Below are 24,616 nucleotides of genomic sequence, written 5' to 3' on the forward strand. Positions count from 1 at the left end.
GTTTATCATTTGTGAGTAGTTACTTTTGGTCTTGAGGTCACGGAGAAATCATGTTGCAAGTAATCATGTGAACTTGAAATGTGTTCGATATTTTGATATATAGTATGTATGTTGTGATTCCCTTATGGTGTCATGTGAATGTCGACTACATGACACTTCACCATATTTGGGCCTAAGGGCACGCATTGTGGAGTAGCAATTAGATGATGGGTTGCGAGAGTGACAGAAGCTTAAACCCCGATTTATGCGCTATTCCGTAAGGGACCGATTGGATCCAAAAGTTTAATGCTATGGTTAGAATTTATTCTTAATACTTTTCTCGTAGTTGCGGATGCTTGCAGGAGGGTTAATCATAAGTAGGAGGTTTGTTCAAGTAAGAACAGCCCCTAAGCACCGGTCCACCCACGTATCAAATTATCAAAGTAGCGAACACAAATTAAACCAACATGATGAAAGTGACTAGATGAAATTCCCGTGTACCCTCAAGAACGCTTTGCTTATCATAAGAGACCATTTTGGTCTGTCCTTTGCCTCAAAAGGATTGGGCTACCTTGCTGCACTTTTGTTACTACTATTGTTACTTGCTCGTTACAAATTACCTTGCTATCAAACTACTCTGCTACTTATAATTTCAGCCCTTGCAGACATTACCTTACTAAAAACTACTTGTCATTTCCTTCTGCTCCTCATTGGGTTCGACACTCTTACTTATCGAAAAGAGCTACAATTGATCCCCTATACTTGTGGGTCATCAGCGGGCTGTTGCTGGAGAGGCTGTGGCCACCCAGGAGGCCATTGCGGTGGTTGGAGGAGGAGCTTGAACCCGGTGGTTTTTTTCACCCCCAACCTCTTCTTCGGCGCGGGCGGCGACGCATGGGTGATTTATGGCGAAGAAAAGCCGTGGCGGTGGCCGGCGGGGTGACGGAAGGGTCGGGGCTAATCCATTTCAACCAGAGGGACGGTCATCGGTGCTGGCGGCAGGGCGTGGTGGTTGTGGCGGCGGGAGACAGGGCAGCGCGGGGGTGGGAGAAAGTGAGGTGCCACTTGTACACAGCCGCGGCGGGAGTGAGCATACTTAGGGATATCGGGGGGATATTGGGAGGTGCAGGTTAATTTCTACTCCACTATACCGGTTAGGGGATCAACTAGGTGCGCCGTAAGGGAGGATAACCGAATTTATCCTCCCTTACGACCTTATTGGGGATTGGTTAGAGATGCCCTAAGAAATAAGAACACACACCACCAACTCTCCCTCAAATCCACTATCACATATCTTCTCATTAAAACAAAAAGACAACCTACATACCTTCCCAAGCAGTTTGACGGGCACAGTGTGACGCCGCACCTCTGCCTGCTAGTATATAGGATTACTGATAATAGACCCCAGTTTTCCCTCAAATATGTTCCGCCCCTCCTCCCCCGGTGAGCTGCTCACGCTCGATGGAATTGGTTGGCACAAGGGAGTAATGTCTTGTGCGGGTGGTCTTGCTTACAATATTATATGTGCGATGTGGTCGTCCAAAAGCTCTCATCCTTGCTTGCTATACTTAGAGCATCTCCAATAAGTGATGTAAAATACATCATTTGGTGTATAACTGTTTTACATCACCGTGTCCAGAAATCTAGCTCCAACAGGTGATATATATGTAAAATCATGTGGTCCAATTTTTTAGGGCTTGATGTAAAATCACCCCTAGGTGATGTATATTTGCATCACCTAGCCGGCTGCCCAAACGTAAAAATCTCCGCAGCCCCCACCAACGTGCACAGCCGCTCCCTCCCGCTCGCGTGAAACTTCATGTTGGTTCCCACCTTCGAATCCGCCTCCGTCGCGCCTCTTCGCTTTGGACCCCCCTCCCCCCGCCTCTCTCCTTTCGTTTCGGTCGCCGTTGCGATGCGACCGCCCGAGGAGCTCCACCGGCTTCCACAGTGTGCGTCGGCATCAATCCGGCCGTTACTCAGCCGAGATAACATAGGACCAAGTGTGCTACTTGCCTGACACGTGGGAGGAGTCTGACATCGCCGCACTCACCTTTGACAAGGCTTGTGGCGCTTCGGCCAGCCGAAGTCGCACTTGAACTTCCGGGGGATTGACAACCAGGCCGATCTAGAGTTCGTCGGTCCCGACATCGAGATGGTGACCGTCGCGGAGAAGAATGAGACACAGATCGTTCTTGATCAGTGTGACGCTTGTCGACAGGATGAAGTCCCGATGGCGAGGTTTGCGGCGGAAAATCAACACCTCGAGCAGGCAGAGTACGAGTTCTATGCGTCGCCGAACAAGACAAAGAAGGAGGAGAAGACGAAAACAAAGAAGGAGGACGAAGTTGGCCCCTCAGACGATGGTTGTGCTCAATAGTTCGGACTTGGTGAACAACGAGGCCGACGAGTCGGGCTCCGATATCGACTGGGACGACCTCTCTGATGAGTAGTTCGTAGTAGTTCGTAGTCAAAGAATCTTTGTATCGGAACTACTTTTAGTTTGTATTGAAACTATGCTTTTAGTTTGTATCAGAACTACTCCCTCCGTTCCATAATGTAAGATGTTTTTAGTGTCAAAAAATATCTTACATTATGGGACGGAGGGAGTATGTTTGAAATTGTCATGTTCTATCCAAATTTGCAATGTATTGATGTTTTCATGCCCAATATGCATCACATGTTGGAGCAAAATGGCGCCCTATTTTTACATCATCTGATGATGTTTGAGATGATGCAAAATTCACATTTTGGTGATGTAAAACTACTTTTTGTGTGCCCAAGATACCTGTTGGAGATGCTCTTAGATTGTCCATATGGGCAGCTGCATTATATGTACGGAGCATAGGCATCGGAGTTGATCTTTGGGACTGGGAGGGAGGCAGGCTGGCCGCACGTCCGAGGTAATTCCGGCTCCACGCTACACGGGAGCTCTTGGAGTTGCACAGGTGATGCTAATACCCTGGTCTGTGTCTGCTGTTCCGCTACCGCTGCCGCCGGAGCAGGGAGGAGTCGACCCCGACGGTCCTTGCCTCCCGAAGCTCCACAGCCTCTTCAAAGACCTCAGCCTCGCCAAGCCCGGAGATTTGGACGCGCCGCGCGGGGTCGCCACTGTTCTTGAGTCCGGAATGTCGATCACCAGCACTGCCGCGGTGGCAAGGGCGGAGGGGCTCGAGTGGCCTCCGTGAGAGGTCACGGTCACCGCGGCGAGCGTGGCCTGGTCTGAAACCCCGAGCAGTACACTCGCCGGCAGGTTCCCGGCGTAGTTCACCGGCTCCGGCGGCAAGGAAGGGAGACTCGTCGGTGTAAGCGCCTGCGACGCATCGGGCTTGCCGACGGTGGCCCTGCAGAGCGGGCAGCTGGTGTGGGAGGCAAGCCACATGTCGACGCACTCGGTGTGGAAGCCGTGGCCGCACCGGGGCAAGAACCTGGCCTCCTCCCCGTCCTCGAGCTCGGTCAGGCACACCGCGCACTCCACCCCGACGTCGTCCGTGGAGCCCTTCGGCCCCGCGCGGTACACCGTGACCGGTAGCGACCGCAGCAGCTCCGGGTCGACGCCCCCTGAGGCCGCCCCCCGGACGCCGCGTGGCCGCCCCCTCGGCGCGGTCCGGACGCTTGTGTTGAAGTAGTACTGGAGGAAGATGAGCGCGAGGGCGAAAGTCAGGAACACCAGAAAGATGCCTGCCATGGTGAGTATGCCACCGATCGGCATGGTCGGCGCGGCCGCGGAGACCGCCGGCGCGACCGCCCAGCCCGAGGATGAGTCCATAGCAGCGGCGTCGGCCTGCTCGGATTCTTGTACCATGTAGTTACGCGGTCTTGGTCTTTATCAATTCCGTGGGGCTTGATGAGTGAAGATGCGCTCGATGTGAAAAAACTCGGTACATATATATATGCGCAGCGTTGGAGTGACGAGGTCAGTGACACTGACATCGATGAAACAGGGGAGAAAGAAGGTGGAAGGAAGGGGGCAGGCGCGCGCGCTCGATGAGTCTTGAGAGGCAAGTCTGATGCTGTTTGCGGGAGAGCAGTGCAGCGCATGCCGGACGGGTCAGCGGCGGCGGCGGTTCTTTGAACTCGTGCTGCCAAATGAGTGGAAGATGCTGCAAACGCGATTACCGCACGTGTTTCTTCTATGGGATGCCCTTCTCCAAGTTGGCAGGCATATCGGCCTAATTTTTTTTTCAGAATACGCATTTATTGATAGATAGATAAGAAAAGTAGACGGGGTGCTAGCTTGGTGGCACAGACAAGCGGGTATAAGGCGGACGAGAACTTGGTGCTCTCAGGTACCCGCGCACCCTATATACGCAAAAAAGAATTAGTAATTCAAAAGAAGTTAAAAAAATTAATTTTTTTTGGAATCAAACATGATCAGGTATTGTACTCGTATAAAAAAATTGGACAAGAAATGATTCATATTGACTTCACGGCAAAAAAGACAAGTTTATGACGACAATATAGCGTGTATAGTACTTGTACATATCATTTTTTGCCAAATCTTTGACCCAGGATGCAATGAAAGTCATTCTCTGACGAATCTTTTTATATGACTACAATACTTTATCATGTTTGATACCAAAAAAGGTTTGGAATTTTTTGAACTTTTTTGAATTACTAATTTTTTTGCATATAGGGTGCACCAATATCCAGGTTCTCCTTCGTATTTTCCGTATATCGGCCTAATTTGAAGGTGTTTAAAAGAAAACATATACAGTAATTTTCATGAAAAAACATCCAATAATGAGGAGAAGGCGTCTCTATACTACTATAGCCCATTATTTTACTATAGTCCATTATTTTACTTGCTCTTAGCATGAGGGGCGTGTAACTTGGAGATCAGAGATGAAATGCTAGATGGATCCACCAATCCAAGTCACTGCTTCGGCTTGACTCGCGACCCCGTTTCCAGGCTACTCTTTGACAAAAGACAGACTCCGGCATGGCGGCATTTAACATGAGGACGAACTATCGTCACATCCTTGTTCCATCTACAGCACTTTCCAAGTAGTACTACTACTCTGATATTGGTTGGGTGCATGCTCTGCTCGCTCGTTGCATTATATGCATGCGGTACAAAAATCATCCTTTTCTTTAGTGCTTTATCTCCCAGAAAGCGCTCTTAGTTCAGTTCGGTAGAACGTGTGTCTCTAAGTCATAAAATTCTCTAAAAATATAGAGAAAGTTTCAAAAACAAAGAAAAAAGTGAATCAATTTAGTAGAAAGAAGGGGGGGGGGGGGGGGGGGGGTCCGTTGTTTCTCAGTCATACTTTGAGAATTTTCATGTAGTATCAGTCATTGGCTATATATGCATATATGTATTCGTTCAGCTTGGTTGTGTGCATCTTAGTTAAGCAGAAGACAAGTGTAATGCTTAAACCTTTCAAGTAATAAAACGCCTCTTTTCAAAAAATGTATTCGTTCAGCTGATGATTTTATTTCGTGTGGGGCCTACTATTTGACTTATCATCAAATTGGAGGGTGTCGGGCAATGATCAATCGTGGGCTATGGCCCATTTAGTTAGGTGTTCCCCGTCCAAGCGCTTTGTTTGTTTATGATTTTTTTGGTTGCCTTTTGCTTTTCTCGGATTATTTTGATATTCAGTCATTCTTCTTTAAGATTGCGTGAACCTTAAAACGTTTTATTTTGAAAAGTCATCATTTTAAAATTTTCAGAAAAAAAATTAAAAAGTGTGGATTTCTAGAAACATTTTTGAACATTTTGTGGAAAAATATAAAAATTTACAAAAAAACAAACATTTTATATAAATTATTTTTTAAAAAATATGCAGATATCTTTTATATTTCCAGATATATTTCAAGAAAAATGAACACTTTTCAATTACAAATTATTTTCATAAAATGTGGAAAATTCTAACGCTTTTTATAAAACTTGATAAGAAACAAACGAAAAACTGGATTGTAACCTTCTAGAAGTTCATAGATCAGGAAACACAGGGAACATAACCTGGCTAAATAGGTCGACGGAGTTCAATTCTCGCTCTATGTTATTATTAATACATTACTCTAAGAGAGAATCATATATGAAACGCCGTTTCGGGCGACAGTGTGGTGCGGCCCGTTTAGTTTTTTGGGGGGTGGGTGGGGCGGGGAATATTGCTCGTTCAGTTTTTTTCGACGGCTCTTTTTCTGTTATGTTTGCCAAATGGGCCTTTTATGTGTCGGAAAGCACTAGAGCGAGTTAATTTTTTTGGGCAAGGGGGTATATTAATATCACGAAGATACCAATTACACCCAGCCTCTGTACTAACAAGATATCTAAAGACATCAAGGATGCACACAGCCAAGAAAAAATATTAAACAAAGACCCTGTCACGGTGATGAAATACACAACAACAACACTCTAACCACCACCGAAGACAACACTTGAACCGTGAAAAGAGATTCTCCAAAAACGATGCCTTCAAGAAGGAAATAATGCACCAGCATTATCATCGTCCGATCGAAGATCTTGAGTTTTCACTCTGGAGAAAATCCGATTTCACAAAACAATGCCTTCTGTAAGGCTATTGCCAGGCACAACCAATGAAGGCCAGACCTTGGGCTTTCACCTTGGAAATCACGACTCGGTGCACGAGGAGCACCAGAAAAATGCAGTTCACATGTACTGCCGTGCCCCCTTGCCAAGGTCGTTGCTGCAAGTCACCAACACCCGACACACAGGAAGAACCTGTGCCGCCATTCTCCATCGGCACCAATACACCTCTACACCATTACAAACCTCCAATCGCAGCCACCATGACTTTCTCCACCTCTCTCAATGCCATGGAAATCCATATTTAGACATGTCCCATGGTCTCGTCAATAAAGTGAAGCTTCGCGCCACACCCTCAGAAAGCCTTATTGGGCGAAGATAAGGGAGCGCACGACCGGATCGATTCTGTTCTGGATATCCAGTGACGCCATGTGCCAATCAGCGGAATCACTGAGAGGAAGATCGGAACTCGCCGGCGCCTTGATCGAGTAGGCCCGCATTAAGGTGATCGATGACTTGACGCTTGAAGAAAAGCAAGGCCAAACCACCTTTATTCGGGCCGAACCAGCAACCCCCACTCCGCCGGCCAGCTCCCGGCGATCGGATCGAGTAGGCCAACCCCTTCCTGCCCAGATCGAGCCCAAGGTACAAAATGGTACAAGAACTAAAAAAAGGTACACTTTTCCTCAAGTCTAACGGTGCAACATTGAGTATCGTCAAGTCTCATCGTGTGGCACTCGATCTGTGTTGGACCCACTTGCCAGTGTGTGCAAAGATGAAAGATAATGGGGATTAAAAATACAAGATGTTGAGGGGGTCGAACCCATGACATCACAGAAGGTTGGCCAGATGATATAAGGAGAGAAATTGCAAGTCTTCATTTTTTATGACACAACGGGTTTTTTCCTCATGTGTGCCTTGTCACTGGGATAGATAGTAGATCACATATGCCCCGTTTTAATCTGTTTTGGTACATTTCTAGCTCACTAATTTTCACTAAATGAACTTTGTTATTTATATGCTCAAGGTGGATGTATCTAATGTTTTCACAGCAACTAGTAAGGTGGCCCTCGCAAATGTGAGGGCATCATCTTTTAGTTTGTCAAAAATGTTAAGTATTTACTTTTATCTTATTTGGATATTTTTTAGTATTATTTATTGCTTCATTGCATAATAAAAGATACTTTAGGTAATGATACATTTCTAAAAGTGTAACATTGACCTTTATTTGTATATAAACATATGTTTATGTTGCAATAAATAAAAAATTAATAATAAAATGTAATTTTGCAATAAATTTAATGGTAATAATATAGTGAGGCATCTAGCTGAAATACAATATCCAAAATAACATGCAATCCTCGCCCTACTAGATCAATTATCATGTGCTCTACAATATGCCTACAATTGTATGCCTTTTTCATTTTCTGCATGTCTACACAAAGTAATCCAAATATGTTTCTATATGGCCTCCTCACATGGTCCCTGCTTGCATATATAATTGGATTCATCTATATTAAAATGTGATAATGTCATTAATCTTGTATTTTAAGTTACAGTACAATGTATAGAGAGCAATTACCTAGTTATCGGAGTAACAAATGTCTAAAACGCATGATAGATAAGAGGATCAAGGGCATATCATACAATCTCAAGCAACATTGAACTATCTTCTTAGCAATATTAAGTGTGAAATAATAATACATGCATGGAATAATACAATGCTTCAATTATTTATGTCTCACCTCTCTCTTAATCGGCAGTTAGTCTCCCATGTACTGATATACATGAGAAATCAAACACTATATTAAAAGCAGAAGAGTAATCTGCAACATGCCAAGTAAGAACTCACTTATGAGCCATGCAACATGCATTGCTCTTGAAGAATTATGCTTAACATGGTGACATTGAGGTGGAAACAACAAAATTTTGAAACCATTGAATTTGTGTCATAGCTTCACGTCTAATTGCATATCTAAGCTACTAACTTGTATATACTGCCAATCATGTCAGGACAAAAGGTATGATTGTATACTAGTTTGGTTTGGACCTCTAACTTATGCCTCTTAGCCTCTTGCGTTAACAGATATGAGCAGGGAGAGGGAAAGACCTGGGAACAGATTATAGTTTTTAAATACAAAACCAATGCTCCCAACCTCTGTTCCAGCCCTACCCTCCATGCCTCTCCTTTTTTGGAAAGGAGTGATGTGGGTTGCTCACGCTGCCATTTTGGTTATAATTGGCAAGTGGGTATGGAAGAAGACTGAAGTTTGGTGAAATCAGTGGTTTGGTTTCTGTAATCTTGTTATTCAGTTTCGGGTACTGTAATGTATAACGAGCAATGTATCACCATACCTGATGTATGGGATGGTTTGAACCTTAAACTGATATTTCAGAGGTGTGTAGATGAGAGGCGCATGCACCGGTGGTTTGATTTGATTAGCATTGCTAGGTCTCTTTCTTTATCTGTTGATAATGACTCTCTCATTTGGAAACTTAATTCCAAAGGAGAGTACACTATTAGCTCTTTGTATGTCGTAGTTGTTGGGAAACGTAGCATGCAATTTCAAAAAAATTCCTATGCTCACGCAAGATCTATCTAGGAGATGCATAGCAACAAGAGGGGGAGTACCCTCATAGACCGAAAGCGGAAGCGTTTGACAACGCGGTTGATGTAGTTGAACTTCTCGGAACCGATCAAGCACCAAACATACGGCACCTCTGAGTTCTGCACATGTTCAGCTCGATGACGTCCTTCGAACTCTTGATCCAGCAGAGTGTCGAGGGAGATTTCCATCATCACGACGGCGTGGTGATGGTGATGGTGAAGTGATCCGCGCAGGGCTTCACCTAAGCACTACGGTGATATGACTGGAGGCGTCAACTGTGGAGGGCGGCGCCGCACACGACTAACAGATGTTGTTGTGTGTTCTAGGCGCCTCCCCCCTCCTATATATATAGGTGGGAGGGAGAGGGAGCAGCCAAGGGGGGCACTCCAAGTAGGAGAAATCGTAAGGAATCCTACTTGGAGTCCCTCCCAAGCCCCCCTGCTGCCGCCATATATAACCGAGGTGGAAGGAAAGTGGGGGAAAGAGGGAAGGAAGTGGGAATCCTAATCCACACTTTCCTTGCCCTCTCCTCTTTCCTTCTCCTCCTCATATGGCTGGCCTCTATAGGGGCGCACCAGGGCTGGTGTGTTCTGCTACCTCTTGAGCACTGCGTTGGTTTTCCCTTGAAGAGGAAATGGTGATGCAGCAAAGTAGCGTAAGTATTTCCCTCGGTTTTTGAGAACCAAGGTATCAATCCAGTAGGAGACAACGCTCAAGTCCCACGCACCTACACAAACAAATAAGAACCTTGCAACCAACGCGATAAAGGGGTTGTCAATCCCTTCACGACCACTTGCAAAAGTGAGATCTGACAGAGATGATAAGATAATATTTTTGGTATTTTTATGATAAAGATTAAAAGTAAAGAAAGCAAAATAAACGGCGATAGAAATAGCTAGTTGGCGGAAGATTAATATGATGGAGAATAGACCCGGGGCCATAGGTTTCACTAGTGGCTTCTCTAAAGATAGCATAAGTATTACGGTGGGTAAACGAATTACTGTCGAGCAATTGATAGAATTGAGCATAGTTATGAGAATATCTAGGTATGATCATGTATATAGGCATCACGTCCGTGACAAGTAGACCGACTCCTGCCTGCATCTACTACTATTACTCCACACATCGACCACTATCCAGCATGCATCTAGAGTATTAAGTTCATAAGAACGGAGTAACGCTTTAAGCAAGATGACATGATGTAGAGGGATAAACTCATGCAATATGATATAAACCCCATCTTTTTATCCTCGATGGCAACAATACAATATGTGTCGTTTCCCCTACTGTCACTGGGATCGAGCACCGCAAGATTGAACCCAAAGCTAAGCACTTCTCCCATTTCAAGAAAGATCAATCTAGTAGGCCAAACCAAACTGATAATTCGAAGAGACTTGCAAAGATAACCAATCATACATAAAAGAATTCAGAGGAGATTCAAATATTGTTCATAGATAATCTTGATCATAAACCCACAATTCATCGGACCTCGACAAACACACCGCAAAAAGAAGAGTTACATCAAATAGATCTCCAAGAGAATCGAGGAGAACTTTGTATTGAGATCCAAAGAGAGAGAAGAAGCCATCTAGCTAATAACTATGGACCCGAAGGTCTGAGGTAAACTACTCACACATCATCGGAGAGGCTATGGTGTTGGTGTAGAAGCCTCCGTGATCAATGCCCCCTCCGGCGGAGCGCCGGAAAAGGCCCCAAGATGGGATCTCACGGGTACAGAAGGTTGCGGCGGTGAAAATAGGGTTTTGGCTCCGTATCTGATGGTTTGGGGGTACGTAGGTATATATAGGAGGAAGAAGTAGGTCGGTGGAGCCATGAGGGGCCCACGAGGGTGGAGGGCGCGCCCAGGGGGGTAGGCGCGCCCCCTGCCTCGTGGCTTCCTCGTTGGTTGCTTGACGTCCGCTCCAAGTCCTCTGGATCACGTTTGTTCCGAAAATCACGTTCCCGAAGGTTTCATTCCGTTTGGACTCCGTTTGATATTCTTTTTCCGCGAAACACTGAAATAGGCAAAAAAACAAAAATTTGGGCTGGGCCTCCGGTTAATAGGTTAGTCCCAAAAATAATATAAAAGTGTATTATAAAGCCCATTAAACATCCAAAACAGAATATATAATAGCATGGAACAATAAAAAATTATAGATACGTTGGAGACGTATCAAGCATCCCCAAGCTTAATTCCTGCTCGTCCTCGAGTAGGTAAATGATAAAAACAGAATTTTTGATGTGGAATGCTACTTGGCATAATTTTCAATGTAATTCTCTTATTTGTGTCATGAATATTCAGATCCGAAAGATTCAAGATAAAAGTTTAATATTGACATAAAAGTAATAATACTTCAAGCATTCTAACTAAGAAATTATGTAAAGTTCATCTCTACAAAATCATATAGTTTGGTCATGCTCCATTTTCGTCACACAAGAATGCTCTCATCATGCACAACCCCGATGACAAGCCAAGCAATTGTTTCATACTTTAGTAATCTCAACCTTTTTCAACTTTCACGCAATATATGAGCGTGAGCCATGGATATAGCACTATGGGTGGAATAGAATATAATGATGGGGGTTATGTGGAGAAGACAAAAGGGGAGAAAGTCTCACATTGATGCGGCTAATCAACGAGCTAGGGAGATGCCCATCGATTGATGTCAATGCAAGGAGTAGGGATTGCCATGCAACGGATGCACTAGAGCTATAAATGTATGAAAGCTCAACAAAAGAAACTAAGTAGGTGGCATCCAACTTGCTTGCTCACGAAGACCTAGGGCATTTGAGGAAGCCCATTGTTGGAATATACAAGCCAAGTTCTATAATGAAAAATTCCCACTAGTATATGAAAGTGACAAAACAAGAAACTCTCTATCATAAAGATCATGGTGCTACTTTGAAGCACAAGTGTGAAAAAAAAAGATAGTAGCATTGCCCCTTTTTTGGCCTTTCTTTTTTTTGGCCTTTCTCTTTTTTTATTTGGGACAATACTCTATGAATGATGATCATCACACTTCTATTTATTTACAACTCAATGATTACAACTCGATACTAGAACAAAGTATGACTCTATACGAATGCCTCCGGCGGTGTACCGGGATGGGCAATGAATCAAGAGTGACATGTCTGAAATAATATGCATGGTGGCTTTGCCACAAATACGATGTCAACTACATGATCATGCAAGGCAATATGACAATGATGAAGCGTGTCATGATAAACGGAACGGTGGAAAGTTGCATGGCAATATATCTCGGAATGGCTATGGAAATGCCATAATAGGTAGGTATGGTGGCTGTTTTGAGGAAGATATAAGGAGGTTTATGTGTGATAGAGCGTATCGTATCACGGGGTTTGGATGCACCGGCGAAGTTTGCACCAACTCTCAAGGTGAGAAAGGGCAATGCACGGTACCGAAGAGGCTAGCAATGATGGAAGGGTGAGAGTGCGTATAATCCATGGACTCAACATTAGTCATAAAGAACTCGCATACTTATTGCAAAAATCTACAAGTCATCAAAAACCAAGCACTACGCGCATGCTCCTAGGGGGATAGATTGGTAGGAAAAGACCATCGCTCGTCCCCGACCGCCACTCATAAGGAGGACAATCAAAGAACACCTCATGTTTCAAATTTGTTACACAACGTTTACCATACGTGCATGCTACGGGACTTGCAAACTTCAACACAAGTATTTCTCAAATTCACAACTACTCAACTAGCAAAACTTTAATATCACTACCTCCATATCTCAAAACAGTCATCAAGCATCAAACTTTTCTTAGTATTCAACGCACCTATAAGAAAGTTTTTACTGATCTTGGACGCCTATCATATTAGGAATAATTTCATAATTTAAACAAATTACCATGCTGTTTTGTAGGACTCTCAAAATAATATAAGTGAAGCATGAGAGACAATAGTTTCTATAAAACAAAACCACCACCGTGCTCTAAAAGATATAAGTGAAGCACTAGAGCAAAAACTATATAGCTCAAAAGATATAAGTGAAGCACATAGAGTATTCTAATAAATTCCGAATCATGTGTGTCTCTCTCAAAAGTGTATTCAGCGAGGATGATTGTGGTAAACTAAAAGGCAAAGACTCAAATCATACAAGACGCTCCAAGAAAAACACATATCATGTGGTGAACAAAAATATAGCTCCAAGTAAAGTTACCGATGGACGAAGACGAAAGAGGGGATGCCTTCCGGGGCATCCCCAAGCTTTGGCTTTTTGGTGTCCTTGGATTTACCTTGGGGTTCCTTGGTTCCTTGGGCATCCCCAAGCTTAGGCTCTTGCCACTCCTTGTTCCATAATCCATCAAATCTTTACCCAAAACTTGAAAACTTCACAACACAAAACTCAACAGAAAATCTCATGAGCTCCGTTAGCGAAAGAAAACAAAACACCACTTCAAGGTACTGTATTGAACTCATTCTTTATTTATATTGGTGTTAAAACTACTGTATTCCAACTTCTCTATGGTTTATAAACTCTTTTACTAGCCATAGACTCATCAAAATAAGCAAACAACACACGAAAAACAGAATCTGTCAAAAACAGAACAGTCTGTAGTAATCTGTATCTAACGCAAACTTCTGGAACTCAGAAAAATCTACCAAAATAGGAAGACCTAGATAATTTGTTTATTTATCTACTGCAATTGGAATAAGTATTTTATCACGTTCTGGTGATTTTTAACAATTGTTTTCGTGAACAGAAAGTTTCTGGAATTTTCAGCAAGATCAAATAACTATCATCCAAGAAGATCCTATAGGTTTCACTTGGCACAAACACTAATTAAAACATAAAAACACATCAATCAGAGGCTAGATCAATTATTTATTCAAAAACAGAAAGTAAATAAATTGGGTTGTCTCCCAACAAGCGCTTTTGTTTAATGCCCCTAGCTAGGCTTTGATAATTCTAACGATGCTCACATGAAAGACAAGAATTGAAGAGCAAAGAGAGCATCATGAAACACATGGCAAACACATCTAAGTCTAACATACTTCCTATTCATAGGCATCTTATAGGCAAACAAATTATCATAGCAAGCAAAAACTAGCATATGCAAGGAAGCGGAAAGAAACAATAGCAATCTCAACATAACGAGAGGTAATTTATTATCATGAAAATTTCTACGACCATATTTTCCTCTCTCATAATAATTATATGTGGGGTCATAAGCAAATTCAACAAAATAGCTATCACATAAAATATTTTCAACACGATCCACATGCATGCAAAGTTGACACTCTTCCAAAATAGTGGGATTATCATTAACGAAAGTCATGACCTCTCCAAACCCACTTTTATCAAAAATACCATAAGATTGAACATTCTCCAAATATGTGGGATCTAAAGTTGACACTCTTCCAAACCCACTTTAAATATTATTCCAAACACTATTATCAATCTCATATTCATCATGGGGCTTAAATAAATTTTCAAGATCATAAGAAGAATCACCCCAATCATGATCATTGCAACAAGTAGTAGACATAGCAAAACTAGCATCCCCAAGCTTAGGGTTTTGCATATTATTAGCACAATTGACATCAAGAGAATTTATAGTAAAATCATTGCAATCATGCTTTTTATTCAAGGAGCTATCGTGAATCTCTTCATAAATTTCTTCATCACAATTTTCAGATTCACGAATTTCAAGCAAAACCTCATAAAGATAATCTAGTGCACTCAAATCACTAGGAATTGGTTCATCATAATTGGATCTCTTAAAAAGATTAGCAAGGGGATGAGGATCCATAAACTTTTAGCAAACGAAGATGCAAGCAAAAAGAAGGCACATGGAAACACAAAGAAAGATACATACGGGAAGATGGTGAACGGAAAAAAGGGCGAATAAAACGGCAAGGGTGAAGTGGGGGAGAGGAAAACGAGAGGCAAATGGCAAATAATGTAATGCGAGGGATGAGAGTTTGTGGTGGGTACTTGGTATGTATTGACTTGTCGACTCCCCGGCAACGGCGCCAGAAATCCTTCTTGCTACCTCTTGAGCACTGCATGGGTTTTCCCTTGAAGAGAAAAGGGTGATGCAGCAAAGTAGCGTAAGTATTTCCCTCAGTTTTTGAGAACCAAGGTATCAATCTAGTAGGAGACCACGCTCAAGTCCCACGCACATACACAAACAAATAAGAACCTTGCAACCAACGCGATAAAGGGGTTGTCTATCCCTTCACGACCACTTGCAAAAGTGAGATCTGATAGAGATGATAAGATAATATTTTTGGTATTTTTATGATAAAGAGTAAAAGTAAAGAAAGCAAAATAAACGGCGATAGAAATAGCTAGTTGACGGAAGATTAATATGATGGAGAATAGACCCGGGGGCCATAGGTTTCACTAGTGGCTTCTCTCAAGATAGCATAAGTATTACGGTGGGTAAACGAATTACTGTCGAGCAATTGATAGAATTGAGCATAGTTATGAGAATATCTAGGTATGATCATGTATATAGGCATCACGTCCGTGACAAGTAGACCGACTCCTGCCTGCATCTACTACTATTACTCCACACATCGACCGCTATCCAGCATGCATTTAGAGTATTAAGTTCATAAAGAACGGAGTAACGCTTTAAGCAAGATGACATGATGTAGAGGGATAAACTCATGCAATATGATATAAACCCCATCTTTTTATCCTCGATGGCAACAATACAATACGTGTTGTTTCCCCTACTGTCACTGGGATCGAGCACCGCAAGATTGAACCCAAAGCTAAGCACTTCTCCCATTGCAAGAAAGATCAATCTAGTAGGCCAAACCAAACTGATAATTCGAAGAGACTTGCAAAGATAACCAATCATACATAAAAGAATTCAGAGGAGATTCAAATATTGTTCATAGATAATCTTGATCATAAACCCACAATTCATCGGATCTCGACAAACACACCGCAAAAAGAAGAGTTACATCAAATAGATCTCCAAGAGAATCAAGGAGAACTTTGTATTGAGATCCAAAGAGAGAGAAGAAGCCATCTAGCTAATAAATATGGACCCAAAGGTCTGAGGTAAACTACTCACACATCATCGGAGAGGCTATGGTGTTGATGTAGAAGCCCTCCGTGGTCAATGCCCCCTCTGGCGGAGCGCCGGAAAAGGCCCCAAGATGGGATCTCACGGGTACAGAAGGTTGCGGCGGTGGAAATAGGGTTTTGGCTCCGTATCTGATGGTTTGGGGGTACGTAGGTATATATAGGAGGAAGAAGTAGGTCGGTGGAGCCACGAGGGGCCCACGAGGGTGGAGGGCGCGCCTAGGGGGATAGGCCTGCCCCCCTACCTCATGGCTTCCTCGTTGGTTGCTTGACGTCCACTCCAAGTCCTCTGGATCATGTTTGTTCCGAAAATCACGTTCCCGAAGGTTTCATTCCGTTTGGACTCCATTTGATATTCTTTTTCTGCGAAACACTGAAATAGGCAAAAAATACAGCAATTTGGGCTGGGCCTCCGGTTAATAGGTTAGTCCCAAAAATAATATAAAAGTGTATAATAAAGCCCATTAAACATCCAAAACATAATATATAATAGCATGGAACAATCAAAATTATAGATACGTTGGAGACGTATCATGTTCCCTCACTTGGCCCATAAGGCCCATATCTTTGCCGGGGGTGCCCGAAACTCCTTTCCGGTGACCCGATAAGTATCTGGTACCCTCCAGAACACTTCCGGTGTCCGAATACCATCGTCCTATATATCAATCTTTACCTCTCAGCCATTTCGAGACTCCTCGTCATGTCTGTGATCTCATCTGGGACTCCGAACAGCATTCGGGCACCAAATCACATAACTCATATAACACTAAATCGTCATCGAACGTTAAGCGTGCTGACCCTTCGGGTTTGAGAACTATGTAGACATGACCGAGACACCTCTCTGGTCAATAATCAATAGCGGAACCTGGATGCTCATATTGGTTCCTACATATTCTACAAAGATCTTTATTGGTCGAACCGTAATGACAACATACGTTATTCCCTTTGTCATCGGTATGTTACTTGCCCAAGATTCGATCGTCGGTATCTTCATACCTAGTTCAATCTCATTACTGGCAAGTCTATTTACTCGTTCCATAAGACATCATCCCGCAAATAACTCATTAATCGCATTGCTTGCAAGGCTTCTTATGATGTGCATTACCGAGAGGGCCCAGATAAAGCTCTCCGATACTCGGAGTGACAAATCCTAATCTCGATCTATGCCAACCCAAAAAACACCTTCGGAGATACCTGTAGAGCATCTTTATAATCACCCAGTTACGTTGTGACGTTTGATAGCACACAAGGTATTCCTCCGGTATCCGGGTGTTGCATAATCTCATAGTCAAAGGAATATGTATATGACATGAAGAAAGCAATAGCAATAAAACTGAATGATCAATATGCTAAGCTAACGGATGGGTCTTGTCCATCACATCATTCTTCTAATGATGTGATCTCGTTCATCAAACGACAACACATGTCTATGGTTAGGAAACTTAAAAATCTTTGATTAACGAGCTAGTCTAGTAGATGCTTACTAGGGACACGGTGTTTTGTCTATGTATCCACACACATATCTAGTTTCCGGTTAATACAATTCTAGCATGAATAATAAATATTTATCATGATATAAGGAAATATAAAATAACAACTTTAAAGTTGTCCGATATCTTGTACTTCTTGAAGTGGTCTCATCCGTCGAATCTTCGTGTGGTCAAAAGGGGAAAAAGGGTATAGTCTCACTAAAAAGGGAATATTTGAATAAGCTCAGAAGAGAAGAGAGGTAAAAGATCCTTTCGAAAACAAAGTTGTAGAGAAAAATCTTTTCCTATGGGCTTGCCAGTTTCTAGGGTCACGTCCTACAGTCAACATGTGCCCTGATACATCTTGTAGCGACCCGACCTCAGACGGTCAAGTCTCTGTGCTTAAGTGTCATCCCTGGATTGGTATGCTGACACACACAGTACTCGAGGATTTATAACAGAGGTAAATCACATGTATAAAGTAACATAAAATATTATTACCTCAATCCAAATAGCAGAAGTAATAATAAGGTTGTGGATTCCCATCAACACCAACGGCAAAGTTGAGTGTAGAAATCGTAACCCTAACGTATCACTTACTCGTCGTAAGATTTCCTGCAACATGAGACGTTGCAGCCACAAGGGTCAGTACATTGAATGTACTGGCAAATTCACACCATAGGATAATGATGAATAATAGCTATCACTACATGCAAATATGGCTGGTGGAAAAGCTCTATGGTTATAATGTTTTTGCGAAAAGCCAATTTTTTCCCTACTGCAAAGGAATACATTTTATTTAACTACAAAGTTGGTTGAAAACATTGAGAATGGTAAACCCCATCTCAATCCCAATTAAAAGGTGATTAATAACCCAACAAAATTAATTTAGAGTGATGAGATCAACATGATAATCCAAGAACCAGATACTCAAGATGTCCATAACCGGGGACACGGCTAACCATGATTAGTTTGTACACTCTGCAGAGGTTTGCGCACTTTTCCCCACAAGACTCGATCTCCTCCGTTTGATTTCTCGCACTACATGATGTTTGAGAAACGGATGACCGAGACACAGTCTTTCCGAAGACGTCCCCTTAACCGATAGATAGGCCTGTACACCTACAATTCCCTACATCTGCTAGCCCATCATGGAAAGGTTTCCCACAACTTACTCAACTATGCCAGAGCCCATAATGGCATGTGGCTGCACACGGAAGTTTCTAGCATGAATAATCTTATGATCCCTTTGAGCCTGGGTGGCACTCCGTAGGAGAATCACACGGTACCCCAGGGTTTCCAAAAAAATACAGGCAATCACTGGATTCCCCAGGTGCCTCAATCGACCCAGATGTGTATTTAAGTTGCCACCTTAAGTTGGACCATTAATTAACAATCTCACATCTATCATGGATTCACTCACCCAAACCACGTCTATGAGCATAGCATGGCTATATAAGCATAACGTAACAGTAACTCCCAAGGTTTGAATGCAGGGTAATAGGTTCCTACCTCATCAACTACTTCCCAATACCCACATGTTATCAATCCTACTCATGCAATGTTTGAGGGTGAAACTAATGCATAAAAACTGGGTATGAAAGGGATATGATCAAAGTGTGAACTTTCCTGTACTGTTGATGAAGATGATTCGCACTCAAAACTCTTGATAGTTCTACTCGTCACACTCCGGTCAATCTATCGTAGGCAAGCAACAGTAACCACACATAAGCAATCACTCAAAAAGGTCGGAAAGAACGAAGAACAATTCGGAACAAAACCAAGCAAATAACTCTTGCAATATAAAACAATTTCTAATAGTACCAAAATTATATGTATTTGGCCTTATCATAAAGTTTAGGTCAAGAGCTTTAATTTGCAAAAAGAATCAACTAAATCGGAGTTATAAAACTCGAGTTATGATCAAACGAAGTTCAAATTCAAATCTGTTTGAATTCAAATTTTAAAACTTTCAAAAACATGTTTAAGTTGATTATCTGGATAGAGGGGATTGTAATGAAGAAGTGGGCGTTGGTTTCATTGGATTTGGACAAACGAGTAAAAAGATGCGGTCGTTTGAAAACCAGGGGCTAATTTGTAAAATAATTTATTCACAAACGGGTCCCTGGCAGATATTAAAAAGAAAAAGAAAAATACTAAGCAACGAACGTTCGTTCTAGAACCTTACAGAACGAAAACCGTTTGCTGCGAAGACCTAACCTAGTGAACGTTCGCTAAATAACTAACCGATCGGTTTTTAAAGGAAAAACCTATTCTAATAAAAACGGAAAAACCGGGTGGTGGTTTTACCGGTTCGCGATGGTTCGAAGAAAACCGGCGGGTCGGGCGGACCGGGCGGCGGATCGGGTTTCAGCCGGCGGAGCAGATCCGGCCGGCGGCGAACTCCGGCGCGGGCGTCGGGGCGGCGGCGGCGTGAGCAGAGAGGGGAGGAGGGGAGCCGGGGCGGCTTTATAGGAGGGAGGCGGGGCAGTGGCGTGCGGGAGGGGCAACGGAGAGGCGGTGGAGGGAGTCCGGGCGGCGTACGGCGGCGGCGACGCCGTGCGGGTGCGGGAGTCCGTCCCGAGCTCGGGGACGAGCGGGGCGCGGCGCTGGGCTCGGCCGGCTGGCTGGGCTTCGGCCCAGTTGGCCTGCGGGGAAAGAAGTCTTTTTAAAAAAACATTTTCTCAGACAAATAAAAATAATAAAAAATATATTATATAGGCATATAATATATCAAAATTTTCAGAAAATTATTTTCTACAATCTAAACATTTTTGTCAAGTCAGATAAAATCGAGAAAAATTCAAATAATTCAAAGAGTGCTACTGCCCTACTAAATCCAATAAAAACATTTTAAAAATACAAAAATTATTTCAAATTTATTTCTCTCCAATTTTCTGATGCAGGGAATCATTTTACCCTAATTTCTGTATATTTTATTTTTGGAGAAAAATAATTTGAATAAAACCAAAATAACTCCAAATTGAAAATAATTTCAAAATAACTTTGAATTTAATTCTTTTAAAACTTCCAACTCATATTTCATATATTTTTGAAGAATTCATATTATCTTCTCTCATGAAAATCATTGAGTTGCTTAAAGTTTCTGAATTTGAAAATAGTTCCAAATGAAATTCAAATATTTTCAAAAACCCTTTTCATTTATTTAAATGGAAGAAGTCATGTCATCTTCTCTCTAGGGTTTTGTATTTGAAAAGAATTTGAATTCACGGAGATCATAAAAACAAAAAATGAAAGTTTGGGAAAGTCCTTTTATTCCCTCTCATTTAACTTTCAAAAAGTTTCGAATTTCACTCACTTTTAGTCAATCAATCAAATCTATCTATTTATTATAACATTCCAAAATTTAGAATTTTGGGATGTTACAAACCTACCACACTTAAAATGAATCTCGTCCTCGAGATTCAGAGAGGCTAGAAAGAAAAAGGTTAGGTTTGGGGTATTCTCAAAGTCCATCGATCATCTCCGGGGTCTCGGGTGCTACCACCCTTAGAAGCATGGTTACGGTTCCATCAAAACTCATATACTCCATCCTTATTTTTGACAGCGTCAGTTTTCTCAGATTCTCGGGAAAATTCTTTCTCTAGGCTCTTCCGACAGTGGCATAAACTTTTCCTCAATTCTTCTGTCCTTTCTTCTTGGTAAGGTTATTCCGAGACTGGGTCTTCTTAGCTGACGGGTCTGGCGCCAATACTAAACAACTATCGATATCTCATGGTGGTCAACCATTTATGGTTTCTCGTGCAGGAAATGGGTCTGGGTTGAACCTCACCGTATATCCTACGGTTGGCAACAACTGCCGTGTACAAGGAAACATACTTATACCATTCTAGGGTTCAAACAAGGTTTAATATCATCATCTCTCTACTATAGGTAAGTCACTCAGATTTACCATCCCATATAGCAAGGCGAATAATAAGGGTAAGTCGGTATGGTGATCAATCCATCCCGCACCCAAATCATTACCTTGTATATGGTTTAGCGAATCTCGCATTCTAACACTCGGTCATCCTCGCAAGCATTGCAGAATTTCTCTTGTCGACGAACCAAATTCGGAAAAAATCCTTTATTCTGCAAGCCAAAACAAACATCTATCGTTCCTTCACAACTCTCAGGTTTTGCGTGAACTCCTATAAGATCGTCTATCGATAAACGTAACTTCTTCCAGGGTTTTTCCTTCAGCAAGAATGTGCTTGCTTCTTGGCAGGTCCTGGGGCCTGTGGGTTATGGCCCATCTCATCACTTGTAAACCTTGAACTCATCCTCGGGGCAACTGATCATTATTCCAACATCCAACTTCCAGCTTCCTAGCATACTTAAAATCCATCCAATTGTACTGTGTCTCTTCCTTCTACTGGCACCAAACTAAGACGTGATTACTCAGACTCATCATGGAGTAACAATTGCTCCATATTACCAACATCATACCGCCTTTATATCCAATAGTACTTCATCTCTTCATATTCTTGGGGTATCCCGCATATCGAGATAAAACTTATACCTTTTTTTGTCCGAAATCCACTTCGGGGAATATCATCTTTTCCAGGGGTCAAATCTCCTCACAGGGTACTACCACCCTTAAAATGCACAAACTCATCCATAGACCATATTTCTCATATCCTCGAAAATGGTCAAAATCTTTCTTCATAGGGTAACAACTCATAAAGATTCACCGTATGAAATCATGACACAAGAACTTTATTGCTTTCATGAATTCATTACAATATCTCATACTTCCATTCCATAACTCACTCCATATCCCCCCCCCCCAAATGCTTCCTACTACGCTTATTACCAATATTAAATTCTCAACTACTTAGCTCCAGCTTTCATCTTGTCGGGACATTTATTTGCATAGTGTCCTGTTTCCTTGCAGCGTAAACACATAACTTCTGATAAGTCTTTAGGCTTCTTGGGGATGGTGTTCGCCCTTTGGGCTCTTGGCTTCTTCTTTCGACATTTATTGGCGTAATGACCTAAACCCTGGCACCTGTAACAGGTGATATGACTCAGATCCTTCCTGGAATCCAATCTACTTCTCTTTCTGGACTTTTTCGTTCCAATCAGGGCTTCTATTTCATGTGAGTCATACTCTACTTCCTCTGTCGGGAATTCTACTAGATCCCCATTCAAACAATTCTGGGAGATGTGTCCTTCTTATCCACATGAATAACATGACTTGATGCAGGGTTTAATTGGGTCTTCTTCGGGTGTGTCCTCCACCTCTTCCTTCATCAGAGGTTCTTCTAAAATTTCCATTAGGGCTCCTTTCATTGCTTCTTTCTTCTGCTGGATGATTTTTTGAACCATGGGGTAAATGTGATACTGAGCAGGGTAGTGGGTAGTCCCTTCACACAAGAAACAAGTAATCTGCCTAGTTGGGCATTCTTCAGTTGGGTGACTTCCTTCACAATTAGGGCATTCATCCTTGTGTTCCTTATGGTTGTGTCCTATTTCTCCACAAAGCTTGCATTCACAAGTTTTCTTCATATCCTTTCCATAAGGCTTCAATTTCTGGGACTCAAACCGAAACTTTGGCAAAGTCAACTTAAATTCTTTCCAAGTGGTTACTCTTTGCCATCCATTGATGGTTTGGTACATCCTCCACCAAGTAGCAACACCTCTTTCAAAGTACTGAAGAGCATGTTGGGTCATATCCTTTCCGGCTATAGTGTTATTCTCCATATGATCCTCCATGTTCTGAATCGATCGGTCTGTCTCCAATTGACTTATCGGTCCAGGAAACATGAGTTCATCTCCATTCATCCTCTATTGGGTCCATGGGTTTGGGGTGGGATGAGAGAGATAGAAAGGGATACACACAATGCAAACAATAGTTTTGAAAAGAGAGATTTTATTTGTGGCTGTCGGAAAAACATCAAACAATTGACAGCTCACAAACGTCGCATCTAACATAAGTGTATAACAGGGGTTTGGGTCTTCTAAAGGTCAATAAATCTTCAAAGTCATCAAACTCTTCAGGTCTTGTTCATGTCTCCGATGGCTTCTTCCGATCGTGCTTGTCCTTCTCAAGTTATTTTGCCAGATCATCTCTGTTGGCGCGAAGTCTCTCGTGGCGTCCTTTAATGTTCTGGAGTTGCGTTCCAAACTTCTGGGTTTCAACATCCTTGGCATGAACCACGGTCCTACTGTCCTTCAGTTCCTGACGAATCTCCTGTATCTCGAGGTTTTGCTCCTCCAGCTTGGCTACTTTCAGCTTCTGGGTCCTGAGTTCTTCATGAAATGCCTCCTTGTCAAATATGACTTCCTAAAGGTCCACCCTAAACTTCTTGATGTAACACTCCAGATCCTGGTGGTACACCAGCTAAGGTTAAAACTTCATCTTTTGCTGATAGGTGCTCCATCAGCCTTCTACCATCCAATCCTTCCAAAGAAATGCATGCTTAACTTAGCACGGCGGCAATAGCATAAGCGGGCGTTAAAATCATGGATAGCCGTGTTTTTGTTCTTGCCATTTCCATTAGCTATCATTCCATAATTGATATATCCTGCCTTAGGGTTTTCTTGACAAAACTTTGAGTTCTAATGCTCCATGTTTTGGTCTTTCTCCGATACACCTTGATCTCGGGTATTGACAGCTTTGATAGTCTACCAAGTTCCATAAGGGTAGCCTTCCTAGGTCATACTAAATCTGGAAAATTCTACCCGGCCTTCAAATTCTCCTAGTCTTCGAAGTCTTCAACCATTGTAGTTTCCATTCCTATAATACACGGTAATATCCTCATCATTCCGAAGTGGTCTTAGTTGTCCGATATCTTGTACTTCTTGAAGTGGTCTCATCCGTCGAATCTTCGTGTGGTCAAAAGGGGAAAAAGGGTATAGTCTCACTAAAAAGGGAATATTTGAATAAGCTTAGAAGAGAAGAGAGGTAAAAGATCCTTTTGAAAAGAAAGTTGTAGAGAAAAATCTTTTCCTATGGGCTTGCCAGTTTCTAGGGTCACGTCCTAC

General features: G+C 42.4%; 1 protein-coding gene across 1 annotated transcript; it reads right to left on the reverse strand.

The window, feature by feature from the left end:
• Positions 1–2,608: 2,608 nt before the first annotated feature.
• LOC109740460 (E3 ubiquitin-protein ligase EL5) lies at positions 2,609–3,929 on the reverse strand. The gene has a single exon (XM_020299522.4). It carries the CDS (start codon positions 3,782–3,784, stop codon positions 2,900–2,902), a length of 885 nt encoding a protein of 294 aa, XP_020155111.1. The 5' UTR covers positions 3,785–3,929; the 3' UTR covers positions 2,609–2,899.
• Positions 3,930–24,616: the final 20,687 nt, after the last annotated feature.

The sequence above is a fragment of the Aegilops tauschii genome, chromosome 7 (genome assembly GCF_002575655.3).
Source record: "Aegilops tauschii subsp. strangulata cultivar AL8/78 chromosome 7, Aet v6.0, whole genome shotgun sequence".
NCBI classification, from domain to species: domain Eukaryota; kingdom Viridiplantae; phylum Streptophyta; class Magnoliopsida; order Poales; family Poaceae; genus Aegilops; species Aegilops tauschii.